This window comes from Amphimedon queenslandica, unplaced genomic scaffold (genome assembly GCF_000090795.2).
Source record: "Amphimedon queenslandica unplaced genomic scaffold, v1.1 AMPQUscaffold_13173, whole genome shotgun sequence".
Taxonomy (NCBI): domain Eukaryota; kingdom Metazoa; phylum Porifera; class Demospongiae; order Haplosclerida; family Niphatidae; genus Amphimedon; species Amphimedon queenslandica.
The window spans coordinates 48428-63824 of NW_003546591.1; the positions used below are offsets into that span (position 1 = coordinate 48428).

Genomic DNA, 15397 nt, shown 5'->3' on the forward strand with positions numbered 1-15397 from the left:
TACTGGCCACAGAAATGAAGGAATTGTGTCTTTATATATTCCATGATATATTCCAGGTTTCAATGGGCAGTACTTGCCAGTCACATAGACACTAATGTCACAGAGATTATACTTTGAATCCTCAAAAGTAAGATTAACATAGTTCTTGAATTGATGTGCTATTGTACTATGTATAATGCCCCAATTGAGTTCTTTTTCTAAGGAACAAAATATTAAACTGATATTAGTAATAGCTGCCTATGTTACTTATATTAGCAATTCCTTTAAAGTAAAATTTTTGTCCTTGTTTAATTATTAGTCCAAATATATTTAATGATACATTAGTTATCGTAACAAAATCATGAGTAATGGCTTATGTAAGATAGAATTAATTAAAAGAGTATTACTGAACTTACAACAATCTGTCAATCCTTTATTACCAGTAGGTTCTTGTTGATAATAATAATTCAATGTAATAATTATAGTAATTGAATATAATATAGTAGTCAGTATCTTACCATTGTAGTAATTGTTAGTAGATCCAGTCAATGTAGATATTACTAGTACAACTGATTGGATTATCAATAGGACATTCATCATTTCTTCTTGTTGCTAGCGATGTTCATGTTACAGTGATAGTTCCTCATATTGTTATATTGTTATGAATGTTATTGTTTGTGTTTATTTATACATTTTCACATGCTTTGAATATGCTGCTGACTTTCAGTTGAATAACATACCATAAATACTTAATGAATAACTCAAAGCAGTGTCGTTTGTAGCACTTTGGTTGGTTAAAATTTAGGGACATTATTACTTGAATAAGATAATACTAAAGCTGCACAGGGGTAGATATATTTCCTGTGGAAAATATTTCATAAAAATCACCTTTCAACCTATTCACAAGAAAAAAATGTTTGCATTTTTCTTCTACTGACCATTATTAGTATGATAAAAAATAATTTTTATTAAATATTTTCAGGAATTTTTTAAAACTGTGGAAGTAGCGAAATTAAATCCCCATAAAATATACCCCCTATATGGTATACCAGTATATATCATATGACATTTGTATGAGTACTGGGTGATTGAATGAATGAACAGTATATGTTTAGCATTAGCAATGTTAGGTGTATGTTGTGTAAATCTACGTTATAAACTTTTGGTTTAATGTCAAATAAAGTAATTACTCTTCCATAAACTGTCATTTACAAATTAATGTCCTTTAGCTTCATTTGTTTATCATAGGCAGTTGCTTTATTAATCATGTAGTGAACGATTTATAATTGATGCTCAGGCACAATGTCTGAATCATAGATCCTTAATTCCTATAATAATTATGCTTACCTAGCTAGATAAACATTACATTCCTGACAGCGATTATTTTTGTTTTGTGTTTATCTAAGTTAAAGTATCTAAAACTTGTATGTTCTGTAATTTCTAAATCAACTCAATATTTCTATGTATGGTACATTAATAGTTTTTGTTATAATGTGTAATGTCAATTTATATCAACTTCTGTCATTCCACAAAATATTTCATCATCATTCTCATCATAAGCCAAAGCTTTTAAATAATACTTGCCCTATGAATTAAAATTATTAATAATCATGAATTGATTATATACACTGTGTTTGTTACTGACTGGCCAGAGAAGTGATGGAGTTGTATTCTTAAATTTTCCATGATATACTCCAGGCTTCATTGGGCAGTATTCACCAGTAGAGAAGACAATCATGTCACAGAGATTATACTTAACATCCACAAAAGTAAGGTTTGTATAATTTTTGAATGGATGTGTTATAGTTACATGCAACATGCCCCCTTGCAACTTCTTTTCTAAAAAATAAAGTTATTATGTTTAATACGTTACCTTTTGAAATACATGTACATGTATCTTCATTACTTAAATTTATGACTCCTTGGACACCATAGCTCTGTCCTCGTTTAATTGTTGTGTTGAATGATAAATTAGTTATGATAACAAAATCATGAGTAATAGCTTTTATGAGTGTAAGAGAATTAATTAATCAAGTATTACTGAACTTACAACAATCTGTGAATCCTTTATTACCAGTAGGGTCTTGTTGTTGGTAGTATATATAATTGAAACAGGTATATTATCCATTAGTATAGTAGTCAGTATCTTACCATTGTAGTAATTGTTAGTAGATCCAGTCGATGTTGGTAGACTAGGTATAACTGTTAGGATGATCAGTAGGAGAACACTCATCTTCTGTCTATTCTTAGTATTCTATCATAAACTTTAACAACTGTTCCAGGTCTGTGTATATTTCCTGTCTTTCAGTTAAAATAACATTAATTAATGAATGGATCTACTGTTATTAAATGACTAATATTATTTTTAAGCAGCTAATTATTACAAAAATTAATGTCATTTTATATCAACTTCCATCATTCCACAAAATATTTCATCATCATTCTGATCATAAGCCAAAGCTTTTAAATGATACTTGCCCTATAAATTAAAATAATTAATAATTATGCATTAATTATACACTGTGTCTGTTACTGACCGGCCAGTAAAGTGATGGAATTCTATTCTCAAATTTTCCATAATGATATATTCCAGGCTTCAGTGGGCAGTACATACCAGTAATAGAGACAACCATGTCACAGAGATTATACTTAGCATCCACAAAAGTAAGGTTTATGTAATTTTTGTATTGATGTGTTACGATTATATGCACTATACCCCCTTGCAGTTTCTTTTCTAAAAAAATGTTGTGTTTAATATGTTACCTTTTGAAATACATGTACATGTATCTTCATTACTTAAATTCATGACTCCAGCTTGGACATCATAACTCTGTCCTCGTTTAATTGTTTTGTTGAATGATACATTAGTTATGATAACAAAATCATGAGTAATAGCTTTATGCATGTAAGAAAATTAATTAATCAAGTACTACTTAACTTACAACAATCTGTGTATGATCCTTTATTGCCAGTAGGTTCTTGTTGTTGATAGTATATTGAAACAGGTATATTATCCATTAGTATAGTAGTCATTATCTTACCATTGTAGTAATTGTTAGTAGATCCAGTCAATGTAGATACTACTAGTACAACTGATAGAAGTAACAGTAGAAAACTCATCTCCTTTCTCTGCTGTTAGTGATGTATGATAAAGCGATTGCACTACTCAAGTAATATTTGTTTATGATGTTATGACTGTTTAGTGTAATATATGTTTTGCACATGCTTCACCTTCTGCTGTCATTTAGTTAAAATAGCACTTTAAGTGTATCTATTAGCCACATGTTTAATGATTCAGCAATACATCTATATTCTTCCTTGCTTATATGAATAGATCTACTGTTTTTAAATAACTAGACATTATATTTAAGCTGCTAATTTATATTTCTAATCACAAAAATTAATGTTAAATTATTAGGAGTTACTCATTTCTCAACATTAACTTCTGTCATTGCACAGAATAGTTCAACATTATCTCCATTATAGCCAATAATTTTGAAAATATACTTGCCCTATTAATTAGAATAACAAATTTGTAATGTCTCATATGCTGTAGATCTATTTGTTGCTTACTGGCCACAGAAATGAAGGAATTATGTCCTTATATATTCCATGGTATATTCCAGGTTTCAAGGGACAGTACTTGCCAGTCACAAAGACACTAATGTCACAGAGATTATACTTTGAATCCTCAAAAGTAAGATTAACGTAGTTCTTGAATTGATGTGTTATTGTGCTATGCATAATGCCCCATTTGAGTTCCTTTTCTAACAAAAAATATTAAACTAACATTAGTAATAGTTGTCTATGTTACTTATATTAGCGATTCCTTTGAAGTAATATTTATGTCCTGGTTTAATTGTTTGCCCAAATATATTTGATGATACATTAGTTATGGTAACAAAATCATTAGTAATAGCTTATGTATAAGAGAATTAATCAATAGTGTATTACTGAACTTACAACAATCTGTGACTCCTTTATTATCAGTAGGTTCTTATTGTTGATAGTATATATAATTCAAACAGGTATATTATCCATTAGTATAGTAGTAAGTATCTTACCATTGTAGTAATTGTTAGTAGATCCAGTCAATGTAGATACTACTAGTACAACTGATAGGATCATCAATAAGACATTCATCATTTCGTCTCAAGTTGTTGCTAGTAATGATTTGTTACAGTGGTAGTACCTATAAGTCCTCTCATATTGTTATAATTATTGTTATTGAATGTTATCAATTGTGTTTGTTTTATAAATTGTCACACGCTTTGAATATGCTGCTGACTTTTAGTTGAATAACATACAATAAATACTTTATGGCTTATCTCAAAGCAATGCCTTTGGTTAGCACTTTGGTTGGTTAAAATGTAGGGATGCATTATTTGAATAAATTATACACTAAAATTATACAAGCATCTATATTATGCTAGTATATATCATATGGCATTAGTGTGGGTAGTTCTGGATTGAATGATCAGTATATGGCTAGCATTAGCAGTCCCTTTGATGTTAGGTGTTGGTTGTGTAAATATACTGTACTCGCCCCAATTAACGCACCTCTTGATAAATAGTTCATATGTGGCAAAATATGAGGACATCAATATGTAAGAAAAAAAAGTGGAGTTACTAGTAACTTTGGTCACTTTGACTACTCTACATATTGTGACTTATGGGTATAGATCTACATGAATAACTTATATACTAAAGTTATACAAGCATCGATATTGTGCTAGTATATATCATATGGCATTCGTGTGGGTAGTTCTGGATTAAATGATCAGTATATGGTTAGCATTAGCAATCCCTTTTATGTTATGTGTTAGTTGTGTAAGTATACTTTATGTACTTTCAGTTTAATGTAAAATAAACTAATTACTCATTATCTTCCTTATACCGTCATTTACAAATTAATTTCCTTTAGCTTTATTTGTTCATTTTTGGTCATTGCTTTATTTATAGTGCAGTAAGTGATTTATAATTGATGCTCAGGCACAGTATCTGAATATAATGTCAGGCTTATGTGTGCCACATGTATCCATAGTCATAAATCCTTAGTTCCTATTATAATGCTTAACTTTGATCTCTATATAGCTAAATAAACATTACTTTCCTGACAGTGATTTTTTTTGTTGGTGTAACTAAGTTAAAGTATCTAAAACTTGTATGTTCTGTATTTTCTAACTCAATTTTAGTATTTCTATGTATGGTAAACTAACAGTTTTTGTTATAATGTGTAATGTCATTTTATGTCAACTTTCATCGTTCCACAATATATTTCATCATCACTCTCATCATAAGCCAAAGCTTTAAAATGATACTTGCCCTAGGAGTTAAAATATTTGGTAATTATAAATTAATCATAGACTGTGTTTTGTTATTACTGACTGGCCAGTAAAGTGATGGAGTTGTATTCTCAAATTTTCCATGATATACTCCAGGCTTCAGTGGGCAGTATTCACCAGTAAAGAAGACTATCATGTCACAGAGATTATACTTAGCATCCACAAAAGTAATGTTTATGTAATTTTTGAATGGATGTGTTATTGTTACATGCAATATGCCCCCTTGCAATTTCTTTTCTAAAAAATAAAGTTATTATGTTTAATATGTTACCTTTTGAAATACATGTACAAGTATCTTCATTACTTAAATTTATGACTCCTTGAATATCATAGCTCTGTCCTCGTTTAATTGTTGTGTTAAATGATACATCAGTCGTGATAACAAAGTCATGAGTAATAGCTTTTATGCATGTAAGAGAATTAATCAAGTATTACTGAACTTACAACAATCTGTGAATCCTTTATTACCAGTAGGTTCTTGTTGTTGATAGCATATATAATTCGAAAAGGTATATTATCCATTAGTATAATAGTCAGTATCTTACCATTGTAGTAATTGTTAGTAGATCCAGTCAATATTGGTAAACTAGGTATAACTGTTAGGATAATCAGTAGGAGAGCACTCATCTTCTTCCTATTCTATAATAAGCTTTTGCAACTGTTGCAGGTCTATGTACATTTCCTATTTTTCAGTTAAAATAACATTAATTTTGAATATGGACTATCTACATGACTAATTTGAAGTGGGGTAAATCCTATTTAGTAACACGGTAGCGTTACTAATATTAATGTAATAGTTTGTGTAATGCATGACTTGCATCATTATAATAAATAATAATGAAGCTTCTACAATGAATGATATTATTATTGTTGTATAGTAAGTTCAACCATTCCACAACATATTTCATCACTATTAACGTTAGATGCAACAACTTTTAGACTGTACTTTCCCTGTAAATTAGAATAACTTATATTTAGTAATTATGTTTTTACTGACTGGCCAGAGAGCCGCTTTTGGAATTGTATCATTATATAGTCCATGATATATTCCAGGTTTCAATGGGCAGTATACACCAGTGGTACTGACTAAAACTATCATATCACAAAGATTATACATTGAATCCAAAGAAGTAATACATGTATTTATATAATTTTTATATTGATTTGTCATTGTTACATGCAGTGTCCCCCATTTTAATTCTTTCTCTGAATGACAAAAATAATGTTAATTTGATATCATTAGTTATATTTGTAAGATTTGCAACAATTAGGAGAACTTAGGTTAACAATGAACTCAATTGATTAAATGAAAGAGAGAAAGAGAGAAAGAAAGAGAGAAAGAGAGACTAGAGTCTAGAGAGTAAGAATCATAATGTCTCAAAACCACAACAACCTCACATTTATACCACACAAATAACTTGAATAAACATTCATAAACACATATTAATAAACTAAGTTAATAAATAGCTATTAATAATCACCTATTAATAATGCACATAATACAATAATAATACATCTCACAATATTTTCATTACTTAAATTCATGACTCCTGTGATAATGTAATTATCTCCCAGTTTCATTGCTTTTACAGATGCAAGTGATGATATATTTGTTATTCCAATAAATGCATGAGAAGCAGTAGTTTTATGCGTTTGTTAAAAAGTAAAAGGATATTTTTGTGTCATGATGGACTAATGTAAATGATCCTGTTGGTTCTTGTTGTTGGTAGTATATATAATTGAAACAGGTATATTATCCATTAGTATAGTAGTCAGTATCTTACCATTGTAGTAATTGTTAGTAGATCCAGTCAATGTAGCTACTACTAGTACAACTGATAGAAGTAACAGTAGAAAACTCATCTTCCTTCTTTGCTGTTAGTGATGTGTGATGAAGTAATTGCACCACTCAAATTATATTTGTTTATGATGTTATAACTGTTTAGTATAATACCGGTATACGTTTTGCACATGCTTCACCTTCTACTGTCACTTAGTTAAAATATCACTTTAAGTGTATCTATGTAGCCGCATGTTTAATGATTCAGCAATACATCTATATCCTTCCTTGCTTTAATGAATAGATCTACTGTTATTATATAACTAATATTATATTTAAGCAGCTAATTCATATTTTTAGTCACAAAATTTATGTTGAATAATTAGGAGTTACTCATTTCTCAGCATTAACTTCTGTCATTGCACAGAATAGTTCAACATTATCTTCATTATAGCCAATAATTTTGAAAATATACTTGCCCTATTATTAGAATAACAAATTTTGCAATGTATCATAAGCTGTAGATCTATGTATTTTTTACTTACTGGCCACAGAACTGAAGGAATTGTGTCTTTATATATTCCATGGTATAATCCAGGTTTCAACGGACAATACTTGCCAGTTACAGAGACGCTAATGTCACAGAGATTATAGTTTGAATCTTCAAAAGTGAGATTAACATAATTTTTAAACTGATGTGTTATTTTGGCATTCATAATGCCCCATTTGAATTCCTTTTCTATCAAGTAAAACATTAAATGATATTTGTAGTAATTGTCTTTGTTACTTAAAGTTATGATTCCTTTGAAGTAAACTTTATGTCCTGGTTTCATTGTTTGCCCAAATATATTTGATGATACATTAGTTATTGTAACATAATCATTAGTAATAGCTTATGTATGAGAGAATTAATCAATAGTGTTTTACTGAACTTACAACAATCTGTCAATCCTTTATTACCAACAGGTTCTTGTTGTTGATAGTATATATAATTGAAACAGGTATATTATCCATTAGTATAGTAGTCAGTATCTTACCATTGTAGTAATTGTTAGTAGATCCAGTCAATGTAGATACTACTAGTACAACTGATAGGATTATCAATAGGATGTTCATCATTCTTCTTGTTGCTAGTGATGTATGTGTTACAGTGATAGTGCCTATATATCCCCTCATATTGTTATATTGTTATTGAATGTTATTGCTTGTGTTTATTTTATGCATTGTCTCATGTTTTGAATATGCTGCTGACTTTTAGTTGAATAACACACAATAAATTACTTTATGACTTGACTGAAAACAATGTTTTCAATAGCACTTATTACTTAAATAACTTATAGTACTAAAGCTATACATTATGCTAATATACATCATATATGGCATTTGTGTGGGCACTGAGTGATGGAACGATCAGTATATGGTTAGAATTAGCAATCCCTTTGATTATAAGTGTTGGTTATGTTATTTACTTTATGTACTTTTTGTCTAATGTAAAATAAACTTATTATACTCTTTATCCTCCATAAACTGTCACTTACAAATTAATGTCCTTTAACTTCATTTGTTTATCATAGGCAGTTGCTTTATTAATCATGTAGTGAACGATTTATTATTGATGCTCAGGCATAATGTCTGAATGTAGATTCAGGCTCATGTGTGTACAAGTGTCCATAGTCATAGTTAATTCCTATAATAATGTTTGCTTACCTTTGTTCTCTATATAGCTAGATAAACATTACTTTCCTGATGGTGATTATTTTTGTTCTGTGTATCTAAGTTAAAGTATCTTAAACTTGTATGTTCCATAATTTCTAAATCAACTCAATATTTCTATGTATAGTACATTAACAGTTTTTATTATGATGCATAATCTCATTTTTTTATATCAACTTCTATCATTCCACAATATATTTCATCATCATTCTCATCATAAGCCAAAGCTTTAAAATGATACTTGCCCTATAAGTTAAAATAGTTGTTTATTATAAATTAATCATAAACTGTGTTTTGTTATTACTGACTGGCCAGTAAAGTGATGGAATTGTATTCTCAAATTTTCCATGATATATTCCAGGTTTTAGAGGACAGTATTCACCAATGAAGGAGACAATCATGTCACAGAGGTTATACTTAGCATCCACAAAAGTAAGGTTTATGTAATTTTTGAATGGATGTGTTACGATTATATGTAATATGCCCCCTTGCAATTTCTTTTCTGAAAAATAAAATTATTATATTTAATATGTTACCTTTTGAAATACATGTACATGTATCTTCATTACTTATATTTATGACTCCTTGAATATCATAGCTCTGTCTTTGTTTAATTGGTGTGTTGAATGCAGAAGATGATATATTAGTTATGTTACCAAAATCATGAGTAATAGCTTTTACATGTATGTATGTCAGAGAATTAATCAATAATGCATTACTGAACTTACAACAATCTGTGTATGATCCTTTATTATCAGTAGGTTCTTGTTGTTGATATAGTGCATATAATTCAAATAGGTATATAAATCTAGTCATTGTCTTACCATTGTAGTAATTGTTAGTAGATCCAGTCAATGTTGGTAGACTAGGTATAACTGTTAGGATTATCAGTAGGAGAACACTCATCTTCTTTCTATTCTTAGTATTCTATACTAAACTTTAGCAACTGTTCCAGGTCTGTGTATATTTCCTGTCTTTCAGTTAAAATAACATTAATTAATGATTGGATCTACTGTTATTGATAACTAATATTATTTTTAAGCAGCTAATTATCACGAAAATTAATGTTAAATAATTAGGAGTTACTCATTTCTCAACATTAACTTCTGTCATTGCACAGAATACTTCAACATTATCTTCATTATAGCCATAAATTTTGAAAATATACTTGCCCTATTAATTAGAATAACAAATATTCTATGCATCAAAAATTACTTACTGGCCACAGAAATGAAGGAATTGTGTCCTTATATATTCCATGATATATTCCAGGTTTCAAGGGACAGTACTTGCCAGTCACAAAGACACTAATGTCACAGAGATTATACTTTGCATCTTCAAAATTGGAGTTTAAGCACCTAGGTTAAACGAAGTTAATATCCATGAACTGATTGCCACATGGCTAGGGTTGGTCTGCAGGCGTGGCTTTGCTGTTAGCACATTGCGTTGCTTTTGTTGCAATCACACTGCTGGCTGCTGGCTGCTCTGAGTATTATTGGCTGCTGGCTGCTCTGAGTATTAGTGGCTGCTGGCTGCTCTGAGTATTAGTGGCTGCTGGCTATTCTGAGTATTATTGGCTGCTGGCTGCTCTGTGTGTTATTGTTTCTCTGTCTCTCCCTTCAATCTCTCCCTCCCTCCCTCCCTCTATTATATGTTTGTGTGTATTATTATTGTATTCTCCGCCTGTGAGGCGTGAAGGCAGGGTCTTTGACCCACACTCCCCCTAATTCATTATTTTGTATCTTCTGTTGCTGCAAGCCTTAATGCTCACAAAGGCTCGCATGGTGGGTAATTGCCTGACCCGAGTTGCATAGGTAATGCAGCATACCTATTTATCTCAAGCAGCTGATTGTGCCACAGCTATGGTCCGTCCAAATCCTAGTAATAGGAGTTAGTTTGCTTCTAGGGTGTAGGTTAGGTTCTAGGAGTAGGCCGTAGGATACATTGTTAGGTTTAGGTCCTAGGGACTGGGCGGACCAATTTGCTGTGTGGAGGCGGACCCCATGCTCGGGGGAAATGCAGCTCTGCTAGCCTCGGGTTCAGTTTGACCACCATTTATTTGTGTTGCAAGCTTAGGGGGTGTGGCCCATACGAAAGTTACCAACCCTACCTTCTTTCTACCCTTTGGTAGTTTGTAAGGTTTATATATATTTTTGAGCTTCATAGGATATTAATTCCTATTATACTATAACCAATTAAAGAAATGTAATCATAGCTCTCTTTTCCCTTTGTAAATGCAATATGCAATGAATGTGTGCAGTTATCAAATCTAGCAAAAAGGATGTACACAGCTATAGCAAGAGTAAGGAATGACATTATGATTGCAATTGGTTCCAATTTTTTTAAATTTTTCAGTTCCTTGAGGTGAACAATACAAAAATGGAGTACAATAGTTAGCCAGAAGGTGAAAACTAGATTAGCACAATAGACAATACGCTGAATAACTACAGTCATTGCTTTGTATATATGGGAGTCATCATATTGACGTGACATAAAAAGAGATAGCGAGTAGATTAACATTGCAATCAGTTTGTACATTATCAGTCTTTGTACAATATCTTTATAGAATCTACTGACTATTGCAAAGACCAGTGCCACTGTACATGCTATGACTCCTAGACCACCAAAGACTCATTCTATCACAATTTTGATTTTGATAACTACATCTGTGCCTTCACAAGTTGTGGTGTTGCTGTCATTGTTATCCATGTCCTGTAACTTATCTTCAGACAAAAGAGGAGCTAGCAAGTACAGTTTTGCTGTTTAATGCACACACTCCACAAGATGCTTGCACTATTATAGCTAGCTATTATGATAACATGACTATAGAGTAAATGGTCAAAATGGTTGCAGTTGAATTGGCTGGTGAAGTGCATATCGAAAACTCAGTAATAATTGTGTACACAAATGTAAAAAAAACATAAGCCTGTATATAATTCAGCAAGTAATATTATTAAGTTATGATTATGTCAGTGAAACTTGATTTATGCGTAAGTGCATGTATTAGTATGTAGTACATGCTTTGTTGAAGCAAATGTTTTACTTGTAAAAATAGTAGACACTACACGGGAAGATTTTGTAATTTGTCATTTATAATAACAAGGGAAATTTTGCAGAAGTCACATACATTATTTTAATTGTCAGAATAATGTTAAAACATGAAACCACATCAATTAAGTTACTATATTCATTATAAGTTTAGTATATTCATTATAAGTTTATAATTATTAAACAGTTAAAAACTTAAGTTAGTTAGCAAATGGTTCTAGTTCTTCATCAGCAACACTTGATGTATGAATGTATTGGTAGGTAGTACGTGCATTTGTTGAAGCAACTGTTTCTTTTGTGAAGACATCATCATGATTATTAGACACTATACAAAAAGGTTCTTGTAATTTATCATTTTGTTTCACTCTCTTCCTCTCTCTTTGTTTCTTCTTACACTTCACTATGCATAGATGTATTATAACAATAATACCAGTGATAAAACCAGAAGAGGATATTAAAGAATACACACCATTAGAAATATCACCAGTATAATAATAGACAACTAGAAGTGGAAAGAAAACCATTGCCATTACTGTATTAACTATTGGATATACTACTAGTGGTAGTAACTGCTTGCTAAGTGTTTTCCATTTATTATTAGTGACCAGTAGAGGATGGGCTTGTTGCTCATTTTGTCTTTGGAGATCCAATTGTGATCTTTTAATAGTAGCTATAAAAATAACAATAACTAGTATTGATATTATAAAATATAATATCCCAGCTATACTGTACCCAATAATAAAAACATAATCATAATTCTCTCCTCCCTCTGTGAATGCAATATGCAATGTCTGTGTACAGGTATCAATACTAGCAAAGGGGATGTACACAGCTATGGTAAGAGGAAGGCATGATGTTATGATTGCAATTGGTTCCAATTTCTTAAAGTTTTTTAGTTCCTTGAGGTGCACAATACAAAGATGAAGTACAATAGTTAGCCAGAAGGTGAAAACTAGATTAACACAATAGACGATATGTGGAATAAGTACAGTCATTGCTTTGTATATGATGGAGTCATCATATCTACGTGACATAAACAGAGATAGTGAGTAGATCAGCATTGCAATCAGTTTGTACAATATCTGTCTTTGTACAATATCTTTATAGAATCTACTGACTATTGCAAAGACCAGTGCCACTGTACATGCTATTGCTCCTATACCAGCCATGACTCCTTCCATTATGGTGACTGCATCTACAGTTGTTAAACCATCACAGGTAGTGGTGTTGCTGCTATTGCTATGCATGTTTGTAGATCTTACTGCAGTGAAGGAACAGAAATAAAGGCGGAGCTGTAAGTACAAATTGGCATTCCATGAAGTCACATGATATAATGGGAATGATAGAGTAATAGTTACTATTGTACAAACCAGAATCTATTAATTCATTGAAAGTAATGTTTTGTTGATGCTTATTATTAGCAAGAGTGAATAATACCTACATAATGTTAGTGACTCTGCTAGTCTTGTTTTGCTGTTACATATGAAAAGGAGCTAGATCTAGTTGTGGTTATATAAAAAAATACACAAATTAAAGGTAGAATCCAACCCACAGTAAAGTCATGCTTAATTGTTGCACTTTTAAATTTTAAAACAATTTTTGACAAAGCAAACAGTTAGTTTACAAAATATTTTCATCAAAGTTTATGTTAGTTAATTGGCAATGCATCTAGTTCATCATCAGTTGTAAAACTTGACGTACGAGTGTATTGGTAGGTAGTACGAGCATTTGTTGAGGCAACTGTTTCTCTTGTGAAGACATTATCATGATTATTAGACACAACACAGAAAGATTCTGGTGACTCGTCATTCTTTTTCATTCTCTTCTTTTCTCTTTGTTTCTTTTTACATTTCACTATGTATAGATGTATTATAACAATAGTACCAGTTATTAGGCCTGAAGAGGTTACTAATGAATAGAGATACACACCATTAGAAATATTACCAGTGACAAATAAAAGTGGCAAGAAAACCATTGCCATTACTGTGTTAACTATTGGATATACTACTAGTGGTAGTAACTGCTTCCTAAGTGTTTTCCATTTATTATTAGTGACCAGTAGAGACTCTGCTTCATTGTCATCTTGTCTTTGATGATGCATTCGTGATCTTCTGATTGTTACAATAAAAATTATGACAACTAGTATTGATACTATGAAGTATAATATTCCTACTATACTACAGCCAATTATAGAATGGTAGCTATCATAATTTTTTCCTGAGGCTTTCTTTGCAAATGTGACATACATTATTGGTGTGCAGGTATCAAATCTAGCATAGGGGATGTACACAGCTATAGCAAGAGGAAGGCATGACGTTATGATTGCAATTGGTTCCAATTTCTTTAAGTTTTTCAGTTCCTTGAGGTGTACAATACAAAAATGGAGTACAGTAGTTAGCCAGAAAGTGAAAACTAGATTAGCACAATAGAGAATAAGTGGAATAACTACATTCATTGCTTTGTATATGATGGAGTCATCATAACTATGTAACAAAGATAGACATAGCGAGTAGATTAACATTGCAATCAGTTTGTAGAATATCAATCTTTGTACAATATCTTTATAGAATCTACTGACTATTGCAAAGACCAGTGCCACTGTACATGCTATTGCTCCTAGACCACCAAAGACTCCTTTTATCACAATGATTTTGGTAACTACATCTTTGCCATCACAAGTAGTGGTGTTACTCTCACTGTCACCCATGTCTCGTAGCTTATCTTCAGACAAAAGAGGAGCTAGCTAGTACAGTTTTGCTGTCTAATGCACACACTCCACAAGATGCCTACACTATTATAGCTAGCTATTATGATAACATGACTATAGAGTAAATGGTCATGATGGCTGCAGTTGAATTGGCTTGTGAAGTGCAAATTGAAAACTCAGTAAACATTGTGTACACAAATTTAAAGAAAACATAAGCCTATTATGATTCTGCAGGAAGTTATAGTTATGTTAGTGAATCTTGATTTATGCATGAGTGCATGTATTAGTAGTTAGTAGTCTACATGCATTGTTGAAGCAACTACTTTGATTTGTTTTTAGAACAAAAGATTTTGTTCCTCTTATGCATTTCAATATCTATGAGAACAGTTCTATAAAAGTTTTATATGCTTGTCTTTGGATATACAATCGTGATATTTTAATAGTAGCTGTAAAAATAACAATAACTAGTATTGATATTATGAGATATAATGCCCCAGCTATACTGTACGCAATGATAAAAATGTAATCATAATTCTCTCTGTTATAACTGATAATGTTAATGTATGCTTATTTATAATTATTTTCCTAGGGATGTATTGTATTGTTATTATTATCATTTTTCCTAATTATTATTTCTGTACTTATTTTCATTTCTTATGTAGGTTATATAATGTATGCATTGTTGATTAAGATTCCTTTCTAGTGTTATGTAATATTATGCAATGTGTGTCAGTGATGTATTATGATGCAATTGATTTCTGTGTATTTAAGTGTGTGTATTCTTCAGTTTTAAGAAGAAGTTTTTAAACTTATTGATAAATTCAT

The 15397-nt window shown here is 31.0% G+C and overlaps 3 protein-coding genes and 1 long non-coding RNA gene across 8 annotated transcripts; 1 reads left to right on the forward strand and 3 right to left on the reverse strand.

Moving 5' to 3' along the window:
- Positions 1-1569: 1569 nt before the first annotated feature.
- LOC105313936 (uncharacterized) lies at positions 1570-9763 on the reverse strand. Of its 5 annotated transcripts, XR_002186163.1 has the most exons (8): positions 3021-3145; positions 2922-2957; positions 2776-2874; positions 2517-2713; positions 2131-2458; positions 2030-2062; positions 1886-1981; positions 1570-1818 (listed from the first exon to the last, which is right to left on the reverse strand). XR_002186163.1 is itself a non-coding variant. In XM_020000580.1 (5 exons), exons 1-5 carry the CDS (start codon positions 9721-9723, stop codon positions 8977-8979), a joined length of 504 nt encoding a protein of 167 aa, XP_019856139.1. In that variant the 5' UTR covers positions 9724-9763; the 3' UTR covers positions 8467-8976. The 5 variants fall into 5 exon arrangements, 3 of the variants coding, with proteins under 3 accessions (XP_019856138.1, XP_019856139.1, XP_019856137.1); XR_002186162.1 differs by lacking the exons at positions 1570-1818; positions 2517-2713; positions 2776-2874; positions 2922-2957; positions 3021-3145 and adding exons at positions 9126-9319; positions 9387-9581; positions 9642-9763; XM_020000580.1 differs by lacking the exons at positions 1570-1818; positions 1886-1981; positions 2030-2062; ... (3 more) ...; positions 2922-2957; positions 3021-3145 and adding exons at positions 8467-9063; positions 9126-9319; positions 9387-9491; positions 9546-9581; positions 9642-9763.
- On the forward strand, positions 2573-10185 carry LOC109584749 (uncharacterized). The gene is made up of 4 exons (XR_002186164.1): positions 2573-2643; positions 3606-3676; positions 9179-9249; positions 10090-10185. It is a non-coding gene; the product is annotated as an uncharacterized LOC109584749 (long non-coding RNA).
- On the reverse strand, positions 3356-4115 carry LOC109584747 (uncharacterized). The gene is made up of 5 exons (XM_020000582.1): positions 4044-4115; positions 3943-3975; positions 3794-3898; positions 3553-3746; positions 3356-3491 (listed from the first exon to the last, which is right to left on the reverse strand). The coding sequence occupies exons 1-5, from the start codon at positions 4105-4107 to the stop codon at positions 3405-3407; spliced, it is 483 nt and encodes a 160-aa protein (XP_019856141.1). The 5' UTR covers positions 4108-4115; the 3' UTR covers positions 3356-3404.
- On the reverse strand, positions 7450-8466 carry LOC109584745 (uncharacterized). The gene is made up of 5 exons (XM_020000577.1): positions 8142-8466; positions 8041-8073; positions 7892-7996; positions 7650-7843; positions 7450-7584 (listed from the first exon to the last, which is right to left on the reverse strand). The coding sequence occupies exons 1-5, from the start codon at positions 8278-8280 to the stop codon at positions 7498-7500; spliced, it is 558 nt and encodes a 185-aa protein (XP_019856136.1). The 5' UTR covers positions 8281-8466; the 3' UTR covers positions 7450-7497.
- Positions 10186-15397: the final 5212 nt, after the last annotated feature.